Here is a 21,306-nt window from a genome sequence, read left to right on the forward strand (position 1 = left end):
CCTCCATAGTTCTGTGAAAGCTATTCCTAGAATGAAAACTAAAGCTGCTATTGGAAATTTCCCTGCTCCATCTCATCCTGACTCTATATAATTTTACCACACTCAGGTGAAAACAAGGAAAAAGATATGAGAAAGAAAAGTAAAGAAGACAGAGAAAGAATTGGAGGTTGAGAGGGTCACTGAGAAACCGATTGCAGCCTTTCAAAAATGTGAAAGCAGAACTTCTGTTCCAAAGTCTCCATGGATGGAGTTAGGGACCAGGGTCCTAATGGGCTTACTTAGAGCAGGGGTCCTTGTTCAGTTTGTGAAAGTGAATGGACTCTAAGAGAACTATGTTGTAGACTCAATCCATGGGTAAGGAAAAAGAGTAACACCTGTGGAATGAGTTGAGACCTCGACTTCAAATTTTAAGCTTGAAATTTCCAAGGGAACTTTTAAACTTTAATACCTTATGTTGAGAATTCAACTGCGCAGGCTGAGACAACAGCTGCCAGAACTAATGTGCAGGGTGGTTCCCAACTGACTGTTGTTGCTAATACGGAATTAAGCTAAACACTGGGAAAATAGTGATCTAGTCTCATTCTATCCAAAGAGATGCTAATGATTTTAGGTTAAGTCATTTTCTTCCTGAAAAGGGAAGAAAAATAACAGTTGCTTCCTAACTACTTAAAAAAGAGTATTGGGAATGATTAAAAAAAGCAAAAAACAAAACTATAATACAATGGCAGAAGTAACACTTACATTTACTTTTTCTTTCCTTTTCAGCAATTACAACTATTTGGGAATTACCAGTATCTCATGCAAGATATAGCCATTACTTTGATGGTCTGTTTAACAAGTAAGCTCTTTAGCAAAGTAAACTGTATTATATTTATTTCTCTATGAAATTCTAGAAATACTCACACAAGCAAGAACTTCTTAGAAAGAGACACCCTAATTACTAAAACTGCATTTTCTATGAGGTTTTTGAAAGTGGTGATGGGGGTAAATTAAGAATTGAAATCCTCAGACTTGGCATTATCCTGATAATGAATAGGTCTTAGCCTCAAAAAATTGTCAACATAGTCTGAGTTCTTTGTAGCTTTGTGTCTTGTACATAGAAAAATGAACAAGAAATCTAGAAAGCGAATTTTTTAAAACCCAAAGGTCACTTTCCATTATTCAGCTATGCCTCACATTGACATGAAACCAGATTTTTGCTAGCTCTTTGATGTGTGAGAACAAATGCTAGCATTTTATTTTAGTGGAATTCTCTCAAAAGCAAGGTATGGCTCACAGTAGCTATTGCTCATTTGCTTCCTTTGAGATGACACTGATGCAGTATTTCCTATCAAGAAACTCAGGGCTTGATTCCAACTCTTAATAAGTGAGAAAGGAGCCTTCACCAGAGAGCAAAGAAAAAGAATGATATTGTCGTCTCTTTTTCCTTGCTCAACAATGGGAGTGTTATGAAAGCTAACACATAAAACATCAGGCAATGCAGGATATTAATAACCTTGAGAATTTCATGCAGCATCTTAAAACATGAAACAGATATTGAAATCATACATCAACCCAATCACAAAATTTATCAGTATCAGAGATGTAAGTACTTTAATTTTAATTTTGATTCCTAGGGTTGAAATGCCTATTAGTAGCCCATTAAAATATTTTCTATGTGTTATTAATATTCACATGACTGGATAATTTTGAATCAGTGAAATTGCTTCTATAATGTTATATTTTAAGCAATTTGCATGAATTGCTTGTGAATGCTGCTAAAAAGAAAAAGTCCCCCCAGGAGTTTCCAAGAACTAAGCTAGCAGGCAGTAGCATGGAGGTGAAGGCAGTGGCCATTCTCCACCACTCCCTACCTCTGTGACCTTTGGCAAAATGTCCTTATAGGGTTGTCAGGATCAGATAAAATGATGTTTGTAATGCATACACCATGGTCCAGGGCACAGTAAGCACTCATTACAAGATGAATGATCTTACACTGGACCTCTTCTTCTTTTGAGAAAACTAACTTGGTGAGCACTTGAAGAAAATCAGAAAATGTGTACAGGTAGATCGGTGTCATTTGAAATCCACAATAATGGATGGCAGGTCAAGGTTTGCCTCAGAATTACTATATGACCTTAAGCAATTTATTTGGGGATTTTGTACACTCGATTCCATAATATTAGTAATAGTTATGGATTTGACTCCCATGGTAGTGAAGCTATTTTAATGCCCACAGCAATAGCCTGTTGAGCCTCTTGCCAGCTGGTGGAAACTCAGCCTCGCATCTCAGAGTGGGCTCTGTGAGGGTGTTGGGATGACCCAGGGCAGGACCACTATTACCACTAGGAGGAAAAGAAGCCTCAGAAAGGTGATAAACCAGAAGCATAATGTTCTATTGAAATGTCAGCAGTTTATCCAATTATTATTCAACAAACTGTAGCTCGTTCAGTAAATGAGCTGAACTCAGGGGAGATTGGCGAAGGGAAGAATAGAGGCAGGAAACAGCTATTTTTGTTTGTTTTTTACCCTGTGCTTTCAAACACCCTGTTGTTTTCCCTTTCCTGCAAGCTCAGTCATCCCACAGGCATATAATTTTCCAGTAAATTCCAGATATTAAAGTGATCTCATCTTTAGATGTGAAAAGACCATGTGTTATAAATTAACATTTCATGTTTTCATCCAGTTCAAAGCTTTTCTTCCCCTAGATCAAGCCTGGCCTATGGCTTGGAGCACACAGTGGGTGAGAGTGCCATACATGGGGCTATTGTTGTTCCATCCTGTCAAATGTCCTCTAGCAAGGCAGGCATCTACACTCAAGCAATGTGCATGAGGCTCAGCAGTGAGTTCTTGAGAGCTTCATATAGATTGACCTGGACAGGAGGGCACCCTAACATGGTGATGCTCTCTCCTGCTGACCCCACAGAATTCCTTTCTGCAGCTGCCTCCTGGTGGAACATACCACAGAGCCTTCTACGGGTGGGCCCTCTAGCTCCAGCAGCTGCCCCATTGGGCAGATTCCTTCCAGGATAACTCTGGCCTGGCTAATTTCCATGGCTTCTACTTGACCTATCAGAGAGCAGATGAGAAGCTTGCCCCCTCTTCCCTCTGCTATTACAGGAGAGGAGGAGTGAGCAAGGCTAATGTCCCCTCTCAGCACCGCCTCTAGTCTCTCCCAGCATGGTGCTTATGACTTCCTCTCATTGGGTTGTAGTGATGCTGAGAAGAACACAGTTTATGTGCTCTTAACAATTCCCTTTAAAGAATCTCTTGAAGACTGTACATAGGTAGTGGGAGAAGGGCATGCTTATAATTGAATAACCAGCATGGCTCTTTCTTGCTAGGTACTGTAGAAATATGACTATCATCTCTCTTTACAATAAATTGACACTTACCCTACATTGTCCTCAAATATGAGGATCAGTAAAATTCTCCAGACAACAGGGAAAGCCCCATGCAACATTCTCTTACATAAGGGTTCATCTTTTACTGTGTGTTAGCCACATAGGTGCCTGGGGCAGGAAAAGGCTGATTGCTCAAGTTCAGAGTTTAGTCAGAGGATTCATATACATGAATGAATGAGATGCAAGTTGAAAGTAGTGAGTGGCAGAAAACAGCAGACGCTTTGGGAGTTCGGAGAAAGAAGAGTTTGTGTCTGATAATCTTGGGTTAGGTAGGAGATAGCAACGGAGAAAAGAGAAAGATACTAGGAATGGCTGCATGAAAGGAGTAGCATTCACATCAAAACAGGAGGGATGGATAGATTTCAAACATCTTTTGCTACAAGAAAGGTATCTCAAGTAGAAGGAAGCAGCATGAGCAAGAAAAAGCTGATAAGTATGGTGCATGAGTTTTTAATTTGATCACGCTGTAGGGTGTGTGAAAAGAAACAGTGGGAGATAAAACTTGAATCACAGAGAATCACAGAGAATCTTGACTGCCAGTCTGGGAATTGTGGACATTCATCTGCAGCACTTAGGAGTCATTGACAGTTGGACAATGTAAAATTACCGATGTCCCCGACTTACGATGTCTTGACTTATGATTTTTGACTTTACAATGGTGTGAAAGTGATACGCATTCAGTATAAAGCAGTATGATACTCTCTCGGGATGTTGGGCAGTGGCAGTGAGCTGCAGCTCCCAGTCAGCCATGTGATCAAGAGGGTAAACAACAGATACTCCACAGTGTACTGTGTTGCCAGATGATTTTGCCCAACTGTAGCTAATGTACGTGCCTGAGCACGTTTAAGGTAGGCGAAGCTAAGCTAGGATGATCAGTATGTTAGGTATACAGTATTAAATGTAGTTTTGTCCCACAATATTTTCAGCTTACAATGGGTTTATCGGAAAGTAACCCCACTGTAAGTCAAGGAGAATCAGTACTCTCGTCAAGGCTTCATACAGTTCCCAGGTAAAGGTTTTCAGTTTTAATTCTGAATTAGTACTAGGAAGAGATAATGCCATCACATATTTAATTTATTTACTTATCTATACACACCCTGCCTTGTTCCCAGGAGGTTTTAAGGCAACATATGAAGGCAGCTAATAAGACAATATCATGCACTAAAGATAAAATCAAAAAGAAAAATAAGATGAAATCAGGAGTGAATTCAACTAGGAAAGTGCATGTCTTGAAGTCCAATTTGATTCCAACCTGTGTAGCAGCCAACTTGAAGGAAATTTATTCTAGCCACATCTCTATCTTTTTCAACGAGATCTACTCAAATTATATTAGATCAAGAAAATAGAGGACAGGGGTGTTTAAAAATATAATTCTAAAAAAAACCCAAGAAACGGAAACTCTGAAAATCCTGGTCCGAGGAGGGCTAGAACACTTGAGTGTGGCTGTAACCGGGCAAGCTGGGGGGTCCTTGTGGTGACGGAAATGGTCAGTATCCTGACTATATCAATATCAGCATCCTGCTTTGATATTGTACTATATTATATTTTACAAGATGTCACCATGGGGGAAAATGAGTAAAGAGTACAGGGGATCTCCACGTATTATTTCTTTTGCATGTGAATCTACAATTGTCTCACAATAAAAGTTTAAATATTTAAAAAAAAAAAACTGGAGATCACTCCATTTCCAAGTGGCTATCTGGTCTCTTTCTTCTTCTCTCCATTCTTACTGTTTTCATCTGACTTCTTCTACTCATTCACCTTGAAAATGACTCCAAAAGGTGACACCAGGACTGAGTCTCCATAACCTATCCACTTGTCTTCCCGTAGTTAATGAGCCCAGCCTCTCATTGTCCCATTGCAAATCTTCTAGAGAGAAACTTATTGACCTAACTTGGGTTAGATGCCCACTTCAAGGCCAGTCATTTCTGCAGATGAAGGTGGGCACATGTAATTCAGCTCCATGTAGCCAGCTACTCCAGCATCTGGGAGAGGACATATCCAGAGAAGGAGATGTAGGAGGGGTTCATTGATTATAAAAATACATCTCATACATCCTATCAGTGTTTCAGTGATTCCTAACCTTTTCTGGATCTTGGTCCCTTGAAGAATCTGATGAAATATATAGATCTTTTCACCTTAAAAATTTCATGATGCACACTCAAATTTTGTATGTGGCTTATGTGGGCTCATGAGCCTTCTGAAATTTGACTTACCTGGTTTGCAATGATCATGATATAAAAACCAGTTACTCAGGAGAAACACAATTACATGATATCCACATATGCCAAATAATTAAAAACTATACTTTGAGAATAGAATTTGAAACTGTGAAGTTCTCCCATGCAGTGGGCCTGTGCTGGATTTAGTAAGAGCCAGAAAGTGGAATGAAACAGGGTTTCTTCTCTCAGGGAGCTCACAGTCTGCTGAGTTGTGTAAACAACTAGATTTAATGCAAGACACCCTACACTATAGCAACTATATGAATAATGTGCAGTGGGAACTCAGAAGGGGGAATGATTAATTTTAAATAAAATATAACACTTCGGAAGTTTGCATTCCTATGCATGCAATCTAATAGCATATATCATCATCATTTTAAGGAAACCTGGAAAATTCAGAAAAGTTTTTCTGGCTGCTGATAAACAGTATTACTTTCCAAGCTTGTATTTCAGAATTCTTCATTTTATTCTTTTAATTTAAGGGTGGCCTCATACTTCAATATGCTTAAGAGCAGAGAACATGGGGCTTTACAATCAGACAGACTTGAGTTTACATCACCACTCTGTCACTTGCTAACTGTGGGTCTTCAAGCAAGGGACTCTACTTCTCTGAATCTGTTTCTTCACATGTAAAATTTACCTGTTTTGCATTGCTTTTTAAGAAAATAAAAATAAAATTTATAAAACACTTAACACAGCCTCAGGAACCTAATAGGTGTCCTGAAATGGTAGTCATTATTTTTATTTTCATTTATAGTCAGGTATACAGATTCCCTGTCAGAAGTATTAGGAGTCTTTAATGTGGAAAAAGTTAAAATATTCTGTGTAATGACCCTGTATCAATCAGCTATTTCCATAATAATGCTACGTCACAACCCAGACCCCAAACTCAGTGGCTTATACCACCAAGCAGTCATTCTCCCCATTCATGGGTCTGCAGGTTGACTGTCATTCAGCTGATCTAGGTGGGTTCAGCTGAGCCAATCTGCTTTATGATGTAGATCAGTTGATCTTGGTTCAGGCTTTGGATTTGATTCAGGTCTGTTCTATGTTTTTCATTCTGGAGCCGGGTTAAATGGATAAACTGGGTATATTCTCATTGTGGGTGACAGAGAGCAGAGCCAGAGAGCAAGGCCAGTGGTGCAACCATGCTCAAAGTCTCTGTTAACATCTCTTTGGACAGAGAAAGTCACACAGTGAAGCCCAAAATTAAGAAGTGGTAAAGTACACTCTACCACTATGAGGCCAATAATTCAATCTACCACAGTGACTGTGTGAAAGAAAGCCCAGAAACTACAATGGGCACGAGAGAGAGAAGACCAACGAGGTAGAAGCCAGATGCACAGAGGTGTGATTACACCTCTCTCTACTACCCAACAAGCTCTTTATTATAATAACTCTATGGCTATCTTCTACTTTGGATACTAGAATACAGAGACTACTCCAAGCACTGCAGTCTCTGCCTTCGGTGACACGAAAGGACAATCTCTTTGGGTCTCTCTTCAGCATTTATCACTGTCCGTGTTGTGTGTCTCTCTTTGTGTACCCAAGCAATGGCTTCTGACACCAGCTACCCAGAGTTAGGCTAAACTTTACAGGTGAAGGGTACAGCCTCCACAAGAATGCCCTCACTTCAGATACCAGCCCCAAGTTTGGGGGTGTCCATACCACCTGTACTTCTAACTAGTTGGCTACAAATTTGGGGGTGGTCCCATTACCCTCTCAGGTTCAACAATTTTCTAAAACAACTCACAGAACTCAAGAAAGTGCTGTACTTAATGATTACAGTTTTATTTTAGCAAAAAGACACAAATCAGAACAAGCCAAAGGGAGAGACACATAGGGCAAGGTCTGTGAGGGGTTGCAAGCATGATACTTCTGTTGTCCTTTCCCTGTGGAGTCAGGACACCTCACTCTCCTGGCACACAGATGAGTGACAATATGCACAGTACTACCAACCAGGGAAGCTCAACTGAGCTTCAGTATCTGGAGTTTTTATTGAGGTTTCTTTATGTAGGCATGATTGATTGAATCATTGGCCATGATGTTGAACTTGATCTCTAGCTCTTCCCGCTCTCTGGAGGTCAGGATGATATCATGTGGCTTGAGGCCCTAGCCCTTTAATCACATGGTTGGTCTTTTTGACATGGCCAGCCCCCTTCCTGAGTCATCTTGTTAAAACAAACTCCCTTCAGACCCACCATCAGTCATCTTGTTAGCAAAAACTATCAAGACTCACCATGGATAAGAAAGATACTCCTATCAGTTAGGAAATTTCAAAGATTTAGAGGATACATCCCAGGAACTGGGATCAAAGGACACCCAAATTCTTCATTACGCAATCTATCTGTATCTTTCTCTAAACTTCAAATTCTTTGAGGGCAGGTGAGATGTCCTTCTCCTCTGCATACCGTACAGCCTCTAGCCCAGTGCCCTGCCACAAAAACTTCAATTGGAATGGTAAACATAAAGTCTTCATCATAGAGCTTTAGAATAAACAAAGTGAAAGGGCCTTTGAGTACCATTTAGACATTCTAACATACTCATTTTAACATGAGAAAATGAAGAACTAGAGTTTACGTGATTAACCCAGAACACACATTGAATTTAGAGTTTCATTATCCCAAATCGGACACCCGTATCCCACCACCCTGCCCATATATGTATGCACACAAACTTAAGCATACACACCGTACTTTCTTCCTTACATACATCAAAGAAACCTTTGATAAGCTGTGGAAAGGAAAGAGGTGACTGATATGAAGACAAGAACTGAAACATGACTATGATGTCAATATTTAAATGTGATATTTCTAATTCCTGACCTCCCCATGCTTCCTTCCTGCTCTCCCTGAGAAGTAAAGTACATTTCATTTTCATCATCTTGTTAGAATATGCAGCTTCTAAGAAGGATGCAGACATCTTTTTTTTAATAGTTGTTCTTTTAAATTTCTGCCTGTTGCCAAACCCTTAACCTTAAAAAAAATCCTGGGATCAAAAATACAATGTATTTTAACACTCTCATCTAGAAGCAAGATTTTTAAATTTATGAGTTCTTTTCCCTAACTAAATGTAATATGCACTAGCAGTCTTCCATGCACACACATATCCTGGAAGGAACTTAACACACCTCTGGTATCTATCACAGTGCCTGACACATAGAAGTGCTCAGAAAATGCTGGCTTAATCAATAATAGAGTGAGTGCTTTTTAAAAAAATATTCAGCATATGAAGATTAGTCTGGTTAGATGCCTCCTTATTCTCTTCATTCTAACTTTCCACTTTCCCACCATCACTGACAGATAATATTAGTACTGATTATCCCATGTGGAAGGCCATCTTCCTGTTTTACACACCATTCTTGTCAGTTCTGCATATAGAGAAAATATTTGCACCATGTGACATGGTAAATGTATTAATTACAGAACTTTTTAACCCATTAGTTTTCATTTCTGAAGCTGAAACCAAAGCACGTAAGAAGCAAAGACTGGTAGAATCGGATAGCAACTAGCAATGTGCTTATCTAGGTGGTAAACCTTCAATTCATGTTTGCTGAACCTGAATCCCAATGCAAGATTCAAGATGATATGCATCTATGTCTTTAATTCTCAACAATAAATTTTAACAGGAAAAAATTCATTTGTTTTTCAGTGAGTTCAACTCATGCCTACCCAAAGCTGGCTCCTTATAGACCAGCAGGACAGCTCCTTTCTCCCCCTTTGTTGCTCTCAGTCTTTTTGAATTCCTGTTTCTCCTGCATCGTGCAGATCTTTGCATTTCTCTACGTGAAGCAGCAGCCCTGGTACTGTGAGGTCTACAAATACAGGTAAGTTCATTTTCTTAGTTTTGCTTTCTAAAAGTGCTATCAGTATCCAATGACATTGTCCAACTGGGTTTGAACATATGTCCTAAAACTTTAATTAACAAAATGTGTCTCTACACTGCAAAACACAAATGATAGGAAAAAGCACAGTTAATAGGTGGAGTGCTGGGGTAAGCCCCCCAGGGAGTGGATGGGGAGAGGTCTGTCACATTGGTTATTAATGTATCCATCTGACAGCTGGTTGACAGAATGAATGTATTCATTCCCTGGTAGTTTGGATATCCTATAGACCAAGAGTTGGTAAACATTTCCTGTAGAGGGCTAGATAGTAAATAGGCTTTGTGGGCTAGATGATCTCTGTTGTAATTAGTCAACTCTGCTGTTGTAGCATATAAGCAGCCATAGACGATATGTAAACAAGTGGGTGTGGCTGTGTTCTAATGCAACATTATTTATAGAAAGAGGTGTTGAGTTGGATTTGGCCTATGGACTGTAGTTTGCTGGCCCCCGATACAGACATAAAAGAGAGCTTTGCTTAAATTATATTGTTTTTTTCAAATGAATGTTAAAATTAAAATGTTAATTGATGGTATCATTGTTTTGATTAACTTGGAGCACTAGACTCAGGACAAGTTTCTTGGCCTCCCTGGGCGTTAATCTTTTTGAGGTGGACTATAGCATGGATGCACAAACTTTATTTATTTTTTGACAAAGCCTCACTGCCCACAAAAGAAAAAGCAAGAAAAAAGCTGATCTTTTTAAAATAGGGCATTTGAAAATTGCCCCTTAGGCCACTGTGATCCTAAGGGCACCAGAGCACCAGAAATTAGTGAAACACAGATTGAAAACTATCAAATGATGTCTAAGATTATCATTTAGATCCAAAATTCAGCAATTATAATATTACTGGCAGTATAGAATCCCATTTAGTTTCAGAACCATATTTTTCCCAACATTGGAATGCATATACTCGGAGATGTCAAGGTTTGACTGAACCTAGGAGACAATATGGGGTACCCCACAGAGGGGTGGATAGGAAATCAGGAACTCTGGAAAATCCTCCCTCTATCTCAAGCTAGCTATGCCATACTAGCCCTCCACTTTCTTATCCACAATGTAAATGTATTGAACTAGTTACAATTTAGTTTTAAACTCTACAATTCAGGCCATCTAGTCTGTCTGCTCCTCTTTGTGTGAGAATGCTTTGTGACTACTGCTTGTTTGTTTCATTAATTTATTTAGCAAACATTAACTGGATATCTACCCAGGCATACCTCAGAGATATTGCGGGTTCTGTTCCAGACTACCACAATAAAGTGAATATTGCAATAAAGCAAGTCACATGAATTTTTGTGCTTTCTCAAACAAAACATAAACATTTTGTTTATGTTTATACTATACTGTCATGCATGAAGTGTGCAATGACATTATGTGTAAAGGGACAATGTACATACCTGAATTAAAAATACTTTATTGGTAAAAAATGCCAATGATCATCTGAGCCTTTTTTGAGTCCTGATCTTTTTGCTGGTGGAGGGTCTTGCCTTTATGCTGATAGCTGCTGACTGATCAAAGTGATAGTTGTTGAAGGTTGAGGTGACCATGGCAATTTCTTAAAATAAGAAGACAAGAAAGTTTGTCACATCAATTGACTCTCCCTTTCATGAGAGATTTCTCTATAGGTTTCTCAATGCTGCTTATCACATGCATTTTACCAACAATACAACTTCCAAACACAGAGTCTGTTCTCTCAAACCCTGCCACTGCTTTATCAACCAGGTTTATGTTATATTCTAAATCCATTGTTGTCATTTCAACGATGTTCACAGTATCTTCACCTGGAGCAGATACCATCTCAAGAAACCACTATCCTTGCTCATCCATAAGAAGCAATTCCTAATTTGTTAAAATTTTATTATGAGATTGTAGAAATTCAGTCACATCTTCAGGATCCACTTATTTTATTTTACTTTATGTTATTTTATTTTTTTGAGACAGAGTCTCATTCTGTCACCCCAGGTAGAGTGCAGTGGCGTCATCATAGCCTACTGCAACCTCAAACTCCTGGGCTCAAGTGATCATCTTGCCTCAGCCTCCTGAGTAGCTGGGATTACAGGCATGTGTCTCTATTTTTTTTAGTAGAGATGGGGTCATGCTCTTGCTCAAGCTGGTCTCGAACTCCTGAGCTCAAGCAATCCTCCTGCCTTGGCTTCCCAGAGTGCTAGGATTATAGGCATGAGCCACCATGCCTGGCTCAGGCTCCACTGTTAATTCTTGTTTTCTTGCTCCTTCCACCAGACCTGAAGTTCCTTCCTCCACTAAAGTTTTGAACCTCTCAAAGTTATTATCCATGAGGGTTGGAATAAACTTCTTCCAAACTCCTGTTAATGTTGATGTTTTGACTTCCTCCTTTGAATCATGAATGTTCTTTATGTGTAGAACATTGAATCCTTCCCAGAAGGTTTTCAATTTTCTTTGCCCAGATCTAACAGAGGAATCACTGTCTATGACAGGTATAGCCTTATGAAATATATTGCTGAAATAATAAGACTTAAAACTCAAAATTACACTTTGATCCATGGGCTGCAGCATGGATGTTGTATTAGCAGGCATGAAAACATTAATCTCCCAATACACCTCCATCAGAGCTTTTGGGTGACCAGATACATTGTCCGTGAGCACTAATATTTTGAAAGGAATTTTTTTTTCTCTGAGAAGCAGGTCTCAACGGTGGGCTTAAAATATTCAGTAAACCATGCTGTAAACAGATGTGCTGTCCTCTAGCTTTGTTCTTTCATTTATGGAGCACAGGCAGAGTAGATATAGCATATTTTTAAGGGCCCTAGGATTTTTGCAATGGTAAATGACATTGGCTTCAACTTAAAGTCACAAGTTGAATTAGCCCCTAATAAGAGAGTCAACCTGTCCTTTGCTCTTTGAAGCCAGGCATTGACTTCTCCTCTATAGCTATGAAAGTCCCGGATAGCATCTTCTTCCAGTAGAGGGCTGTTTTGTTGAAATTGAAAACCTGTTGTTTTGTGTAGTCACCTTCATCAGTTATTTTAGCTAGGTCTTCTGGGTCACTTGCTGTAGTTTCCACATTAACACTTGTTGCTTCACTTTGCATTTTTATGTTATACAGATAGCTTTTTTCATTCAACCTCATGAACCAACCTACAGTAATTTCAAACTTTTCTTCTGTAGCTTTCTCAACTCTCTTAGACTTTATATAATTAAAGAGAGTTAGGGCATTGCTCTGCATTAGGCTTTGGCTTAAGGGAATGTTGTGGCTTGTTTACTTTCCTATCTAGACCATTCAAACTTTATCTATATGAACAATAAGGCTGTTTCACTTTCTTAGGATTCATGTGTTCACTGGAGTAGCACTTTTAATTTCCTTCAAGAACTTTTCCTTTGCATTCACAACTTGGCTAATTGTTTGGTGCAAGAGGCCTAGCTTTTGGCCTGTCTCAGCTTTTGACATGCCTTCTTCACTAAGCTTAATCATTTTTAGCTTTTAACTTAAAGTGAGTGATGTGTGACTCTTCCTTTTACTGGAACACTTAGAGGCCATTGTGCAGTTATTAATTGGGTTATTATCAATATTGTTTTGTCCCAGGATATTAGGAGAGGGACAGAGATGGGAGAATAGCCAGCCGGTGGGGCAGTCAGAACACACAACATTTATCAATTAAGTTTGAATACTTATATGGGTGTGGTTTGTGGCACCCCAAAACAGTTACAATAGTAATATCAAAGATCACTGATCACAGATTACCATAATAGATGTAATAAAAATAAAAATGTTTGAAATACTGCAAAAATTGCCAAAATGTGACACAGAGACACAAAGCAAGCACATACTGTTGGAAAAATGGTGCCAATAGACTTGCTTGATGCAGGATTGCCCCAAACCTTCCATTTTTAAAAAATACAATATTTTCAAAGCACAATAAAGGAAGTGCAATAAAACAAGGTGTACCTATATGTGAAAAGCACATTTCTAGACCCTGGGGAGCCCAGGATAATAAGAATTAAGTCTTTCATTGGAATTCACAGTTGGAAAACAAATCTTATTTTAAACAGTTATAATAGCAATTTAAAAGTTTCAAGCTGAAAAAGAAAGCTGGTGGAAAAAAATTGTAAGTTTGATTATTGAAAAAGAAAAGAACATTGCAAATAAATCAGTCAGGACTGAGAAAGCCCGTATCCTAAACAAAATTTTTTTGAGTAAATATTATGTGACCACACTGTGCTAGGTGCCAAAAATTTATTGTAAAGTTGAGAAAACAAAAACAAAAACAAAACCACAAGGTAAAAATTCTATATTCAAATAAATCACACCCAAGACACAGAAAATAAAAATATATAACAAAAAATTGCAAAACAATGAGCTAATGCATCAATAGAGGAAAGACTAGGGGAACTAGTTCCACTTGCCAGTGAAGGTAAAGACGTTTCAGACACAGTGATGTTGGAGAGATGAATGTTATCTCAGTTAAAGACAAGAGCATGGCCAACCCAGGAGGTGTGAGGATCGTGATATTTGAGGAACAGGAAATAATCCTATATGTTTGGAGTATAAGAAGCATGGGAAGAGTAAAGAAAGGTAGACTGAGCACAGGATGTGAAGGTCTGATAGGCTAGTTGGAGACATTTGAGCTTAATTTATCAGCTATAGAACCATAGACACTTCGTAAGCAAGAGACTGTCATGTTTTGATCTTTACAAGATTCTGTGGTTGTGTGAGGAGGGCAGAATGGAGTGGAGGGACTCAAACTCAGGACCCAGGTTAGGAGGCTTTCATTAGTCCACAAAAGAGAAAATAACACACACACGCACACACGCATGCACACACACATACAATTGACATGGTTCATTTACTCCGTGAATTGAAAGGAATTTCATAGAAAATTTTCATCCAAGCCCTTTCAAGACAGATCAGTTGTTCTAAATGGAGTGCTGGACAAAGATCAATCTTGACTTTCTATGCATTTTATTTCTGCTTTGTCATTGCAAGAGGTGAACAAAATATGTCTTGGTAGTTACTGGCTGGAACAGTTTGAAAGCTAAAGTCTCATGGTAGTGATTAAACTTTTTTTTTCACCTAATGGATAAAAATAGAATAAAAAGTCCCATAATGCTGCTGATTCTTTTGTAGTGAGTGCTTCCTGGCCAACCAAAGTAATCTCTCAATAAATGTGAGTTTGGAAAGAAACTGGACTGGAAATGCAACTCTGATTCCTGGTTCAATTTTAAGTTTTGAGACTACCACACTGTGGCCTATCACTACCATCAACCTTATTACTGTAGCATTTGTCTTTTCAAAGGGAAAGCCATTTCGAAAACCCATCTATACAAACTGTGAGTATATGAAGTTTAATTTTTCTTTATGAATATTTTCCCATTCTCTCACTTACCCTAGAGTTGCAACTCACTGGTGAAGTGATGGGCTGGGGAGGAAACAATTGCATTACTCTAAAATGATTGTTGAATGTAATGGTCGTAGGTGGTACAGCCCATGGGTAGAAACCTTCTCATTTGCAGATATGTGTAGACATTATTCAAAAGTCACATGAGTCCCACCCTATTGCAAGTCAACAAAATCATTTTAACACATACATATCATATATGTTTATCATGTAATTGTTTCAGTATTTAAGTATTATAACTAATGCTGTGAAAAAACATACTTGTATAAGTCACTTTAACCTAGTCTCTTATTTCCTTAGGATAACCAAAGTAAATTTTTTGGTGAAAGCATGTGAAGATGTGAAGGCTTTGTATACACAATTTAAGTTGCCTTCTAAAAAGTTTGTGCCAATTTTAACTCCTATCAGCAGTTTTTAAGAAGGTTTCCATCATAACAGTACATGGGGTACTATACTAAAAAATAAAAGTTTGCAGATATGATAAGATATTTTAAATGGTATCTCATTTGGTTTTAATTTGCATTTCTTTGATCAGCAGTGAGGATGAACATATTTTCATGTTATTAACCATTTCATCTTCTGTGAATTGTCTGTTTGCATTTTTATCTTATTTTTTTCTGTTGAATTATTATTTTTCTCATGTATTTGCATGAGATTTTGCATGTGTGTGTGTGTGTGTGTGTGTGTGTGATTTTATCCATTGCCTTTGTGTACAGAAGGTTTTTCCTAATTATGAAATAGGAGAGATAATCACATTTGGTTTATTTTTATTTTTTTTTTATTTCAGCTCATTATGGGGGTACAAAAGTTCAGGTTATATACATTGCTCATGTCTCCCCATCCCCCGGAGTCTGAGCTTCAAGTGTGTCTATTCCCTAGACAGTGCACATTGCACTCATCATGTAGGTATACCCACATTTGGTTTTTAAATTTTCTTTAATGCTTTTAAAATCTAATGTTATAATAATTTTGGTGTATAGTTTGAAGTAGAGATCAAAAAAGTTTATCCAACTAGTCAACCAGTTTTACTAGCAGATTTTATTGACTATTCAGTATTTAATATTCATTTCATTCATTTATTTCCCAACTGAATGTAATACCACCTATATCATATCTATATTTGTATATGTATTTGTGGATTTCTATATATAATTTATATTATGTAAGTTCATATATTTATACATATTTAATTAATTTATTTCCAGACTAACTTTTCCATTTCTAGCATGTGAGCCTGTTCTTGATTTATCACTATACTTTAAAAATTACAGTTTTACAATAAGTTTTATCTAATAAGTGGCAAGGTTAGTATATCCTCATTACTCTTCCTTTTTCAAAATTGCTTTCTTTCTTTCCTGTTCATTCTTCCAGATAAACTCTATAATCAATTGTCAGGCTTTTAAAAAGTCTACTTTGGGATTTTGATACTTTGGGAAGAATTTACATGTTTACACAACTTAGTCTTTTCATTTAGGAACATGTCATATCTTCTCAATATTATGAATGACTTTTCCCCATTATATTCTCTAACTGGTTATCACTAATACATGGGAAATATATAGTGTCATTTATATTTATTTTCTACCCAGAATGCTTTTTTTTAACTTTCCTATTAATCCTTGAGTCTCAAGTGTTCTAGAAAAACAATCATTATCATCTGCAAGTAATAATGTTTCATTTTCTTTTTCAATAGTCAAATTGCTTATTTCTATTTTCTGTTTTAGCTTACAGTCCAGAATTTCTAGGTCAATGTTAAGCAACAGCAGATAGTTCTGCTCCTTAGTAAGAATACTTCTAGTAGTTTTCACTTGTAAATGTGACTGAACAGTGGTTCAAAAATAGACATCATGAAAAGAAAATACTCTTCTATTTCCAATTAATAGAGTATTTTTAAAAATCAAGAATGAGAGATGTATTTTATCAAATGGCTTTCTATTATCTACTGACATGATTATACTTTTTCCTACTTTGAACTATTGCTAAAATGCATTATGTTAATATACTTATTATTAAATCATCTTCATATTCTTGACAGATCCAAATTAAATTTTATCTCTTTTATGTCTACATTTCATGTGGGATTAGTCTGAAATTTTTTGTGTAATGTTTTGTTAGGTTTGGATATTAGACTTGGAAACTCTATGACTATCTTTCCTCTGGAAAAATTTATACAAAGGAATCATCTATTCCTTGTTCATTTGCAAGAACCCACTAGAATGCTTTTTTTGAAAGAATTACTTAAGGGTTAGTTTATTTTGTGTGTAAAACATTTTTAAAAAGATATATTTTTTGCCAGATAATTGTATTTCATTGAAATTATAAAGTCTTAGCATCAAGTTTTGGGTGATATTTTCTTATATTTTTTAATGTCTTTTGTAATTCTTAATATATTCACAACCTAAATATGTGTTGTATTTTATTATTATCAGAAATATATTTTTACTAATTCTCTTTAATGAACTAGCTCTCAGATTTAATAATTCTTCATTTTTTTTTTTTTGAGACAGAGTCTCACTCACTCACTCACTCGCTCAGAGTGCCATGGCATCAGCCCAGCTCATAGCAACATCAAACTGGTGGGCTCAAGCAATCCTACTGCCTCAGCCTCCTGAGTAGCTGGGACTACAGGCATGTCCCACCATGCCCGGCTGATTTTTTCTATATATTTTTAGTTGTCCAGCTAATTTCTTTCTGTATTTTTTTTTTAGTAGAGACAGGGTCTTGCTCTTGCTCAGGATGGTCTTGAACTTCTGAGCTCAAACCATCTGCCCACCTGAGCCCAGAGTGCTAGGATTACAGGTGTGAACTACTGCACCCGGTCAGCATGTTTTTTTTTTTTTTTCTAATGTATTAATTTTGTTTTCTCCATTTTTCCATCTTCTTACTTTCTTTGACTTTTCTTGATGTTTGTATTGAAAAATTCATGTATTTTCTTTCATTCTTCTGAAATTGGAAAGATATTCAAGGCCAATAACTATAGTTTTGGCTACATTATTTACATTTTCTTATGTCTCTAATTATGAATTTTCTCTTTGACCCAATAATTTTCAGAATAGTGATTTTAATTTTTAAGAGGGAGAGGATTTTGTTTTCATTCTCCTACTATTATATTTCTCAGTAGTCCACAAATACAGGCTTGATTTTCCTTTTGACCCAACAGATTTTTAGAACTGTGTTTTTTGTTTGCACATTGGAAGTGACATTTTATTTAAATTTGGCTAATAATTTCTAGTTTTATTGTCATGATCAGACAATCTATCTTCTAAAATTTCTGCTTTGGAGAAATTACTGAAGTTTTGTACATCATAAAGCATAAATTCTACACTCTAATATTCTAAATAGGTTATATATATTAGAAAAGTAGGTCTAGTTTCTCTTCCTAAGTTAGAAATGTACATTTGCTATATTAAACCAGTTTCAGCAGTTATATTATTCAAATTCTCTCTGTTCTCACCTCACTTTTTAAATAGCGGTTTTGTTTAAGGTTTTGAGAGTATGGTAAGGTCTTCCTCTAATTTTAAATTTCTTATAAACTTCTTTCTAAATTTCTTACAATGTTTCCAAATTTTGATACAGTGTTTATAAATTGGATACAGTGATTATAAATTATTAATGCATTTTACAAGAAGAATATATTTGTTGGCTAGAACTTTAATTTTAGTAGTAGCTACAAAGTCCTTTTTATATAAACGAAGTGAATCACAGGTAGATTAGTTACATGATACGGACTTAAAGCTTGTGAGTAAACTCAAACCTTTATGCCAAACGTAACTGATAATTTCAAATGAAAAAGTTTTATAAACAAATATTTTAACAAATGCAACCTTATAATAAATCACATACTCTCATGGTTATAAGTCAAAAGTCCTTGGATCTACTATTAAAATATACAAGCAAGTTTATTGTGATATAACAGAAAAATCTTTGCCCTTCTTAACAGCCTTGACAGAGCTCAATTTTATGATGACAAGATATAGAAAAAATACAGATTTAATTTTTTATGGAAACAAGTGTGAATATTCACTAACCCTTTTCTGAGAACAAGCTGTAATGGTTTGCCCAGAGCTTGTCTTTCCAAATCACCTGCATCAACGTACTACTACTTGTTCAGGTTTCCTCATCAGCAGCAACTAACCAAGGAGGGCAAACATCCACTTCAATTCTTCATTACCTTTTTCAGTCAAGAGGGCATTATAATTGTGTTCCTACACTGCTCATTTGTGCACAGGCCTGGCCTCCTTTTCAGATCATTCGTCTGAGGACAGAGTGATGTGCTCAGCACTCACTCCTGTTGCTAGTGAGGACCAGGCCTTCATCAGAATGGAACTTTGAGCCTTCCTCTTCTTCTCAGCTTCTGGCTCCCTGGGACTTGGAAGCAATGAAATAAATGAAAAATTCACACAGCCACCTCTTGGGATCTTCTTATCACCAAGCTCCTCAGATTGCTTTATTTTGGGAGATGAAATTCCCACTTCTCTTCTCCCTGCCTCAAACCCTTCCCAAGCAAGCTTGGCTGTTCTTCTGAGAGGTGCTGCATTTAGTTGTGTACATAAAATGAGGCATGGATGAATATTGAGGGTAGGTGTAGGTGCTTGAGGGTGAAAACCTAACTCTGGTGGCTTCAATAATAGGGCCTGCTATAGAGGGACAGTTGCCTCAGACTTCTGGCAGGTATGGACCTATATAGAGCATGGGGGGAGGGGTGGAGTAGACCACCAACACTGAATAAATGAGATGCAGAGAGTATAAGAGAAAACCTATTAATTGTTTATAACATTGAGGATTATAAGAGCCATTTATATCATAGCAACACTGATTAAATGCTACGGTTTTGTCCTGAAGGTGATGATCCTATCGAAAACATTTCTAAGGCATCATTTATTAAGTGCTCTGCTAAAAGCTCTGACAGACACAGGAGTGGATGGGGTTGGGGGATAAGAACAGCAATGTTGGCACAGTGAAGTCCAGGAAACTTAGCTCCCCAAATTAAAACACTTTGGGCAGATTGGAAAGAAGGACCTCACCAGTTATAAATGCTCACTTATTTTTTCAAGCCAGAGTCCCAGAGAACCAGATACAAAAGTCACTTCCAAGTGTTTGCAGAGAATAAGATTCAGTGGCTTGCCCAGAACTTGCAAAATTCTTACAGATCATGCAAAGCAGAGTATGATATATACCATATGAAATAAAGTTTTATAAGACAAAATTAGGGATCTTTGAAAACAAAGTGGTATTTGAACTGGGCTCTTTAAGGAAAATTGAAGCATGTCAAGACAGGAAGAGTATCCTCTACACAGGGTATTTTGTGAACAAAGATGCAGAAGCTGGAAAGTGTTGGTCCTCTGTGGAAGCCGCAGGTATTGTAGTTTACCTTTCCTATTGTATATAAGAAAGAGTAGTCAGAGATTAGCTCAGAAAGGCTGACTGGGACCAGACTGTGGAGCACCTTGAATGTCAATCAAAGATCCTTGGACTTTATTCTCTAGGCAACGAAGAACAACGACATGGTGCCGAGAGGACTGACTGTCCATCCCATGCGTGCACGACTCACTAGACATGTGGTGATTATGTGCATGGGCATTCCTTTTTATGGAGGTCACTGTAACACATTTGATTAACAGTCTTCTACACTCAGACATTCGAGGGAAAATTCTAAGATATCACCTTTGTCTTATAAGCATTAGAACATATTTTAAAACATATGAGTATATATCAAAACATCTGAAGATATATCTGGTATTTGCCCAACAGAGATAATTGATTCTGCAACGTGTGCCAAATTATGTGAAACATTCTTTTAGCATCTAAAAATAATGTTTGCTGTCTCTTCAGATTTATTTTCATTTCTGCTGCTATCCGCCTTGGGCCTCACAATTTTCATTCTGTTTTCTGATTTTCAAGCTATATACCGTGGAATGGAGGTAAGCGGTATTCATTGGCACATCTGGCATGACTCATGTGTGCAGTGGACCATATTTGCAATATAATTCACAAATCAATTATTGCCATAGTCTCTCTGGCCACCAAATATTGTGAGGCTATTTCTATATGAAAGAGCAAGTAATATATTTGGATTTCATATATGCTAGCCTCTAATTGTTTTCATATGATTAGTATTATCAACTGGGTATGTTTATCCTGTTCACACCTAAAATATTATGTTTGGATCCTTTATTCTGCTGTTATGCCAATGCAATAAAATTAATGTATTAATGCAATAATTCTTCAACTTTAATCTTTTAAACATATAGTAGAAATCTTTTATAATATAGTTATGAAGGGAGAGAAAAAAAGGAGAAATTATAGAACAATCACATTCTGTCCAACATTGAATGGATGGGGTTTTATCAATGGACATCATTTGATTCAGGGTTCCTGGGTTAAAATTAAATTCATCAAGAGGTTATTGGACCAATTCTTGGGCCCATATTATGTGAGGAACAAAA

General features: G+C 37.1%; 1 protein-coding gene across 1 annotated transcript in view; it reads left to right on the forward strand.

The window, feature by feature from the left end:
- Positions 1–21,306, forward strand: part of ATP13A5 (ATPase 13A5) — a 105,848-nt gene that overhangs the window by 80,650 nt on the left and 3,892 nt on the right. The window contains exons 25-28 of the mRNA XM_069472773.1: positions 766–838; positions 9,257–9,431; positions 14,590–14,792; positions 20,693–20,781. Coding sequence (XP_069328874.1) covers positions 766–838; positions 9,257–9,431; positions 14,590–14,792; positions 20,693–20,781 — 540 coding nt within the window. The remainder of the gene's footprint in view (positions 1–765; positions 839–9,256; positions 9,432–14,589; positions 14,793–20,692; positions 20,782–21,306) is intronic.

The sequence above is a fragment of the Eulemur rufifrons genome, chromosome 7, assembly GCF_041146395.1.
Source record: "Eulemur rufifrons isolate Redbay chromosome 7, OSU_ERuf_1, whole genome shotgun sequence".
NCBI classification, from domain to species: Eukaryota; Metazoa; Chordata; class Mammalia; order Primates; family Lemuridae; genus Eulemur; species Eulemur rufifrons.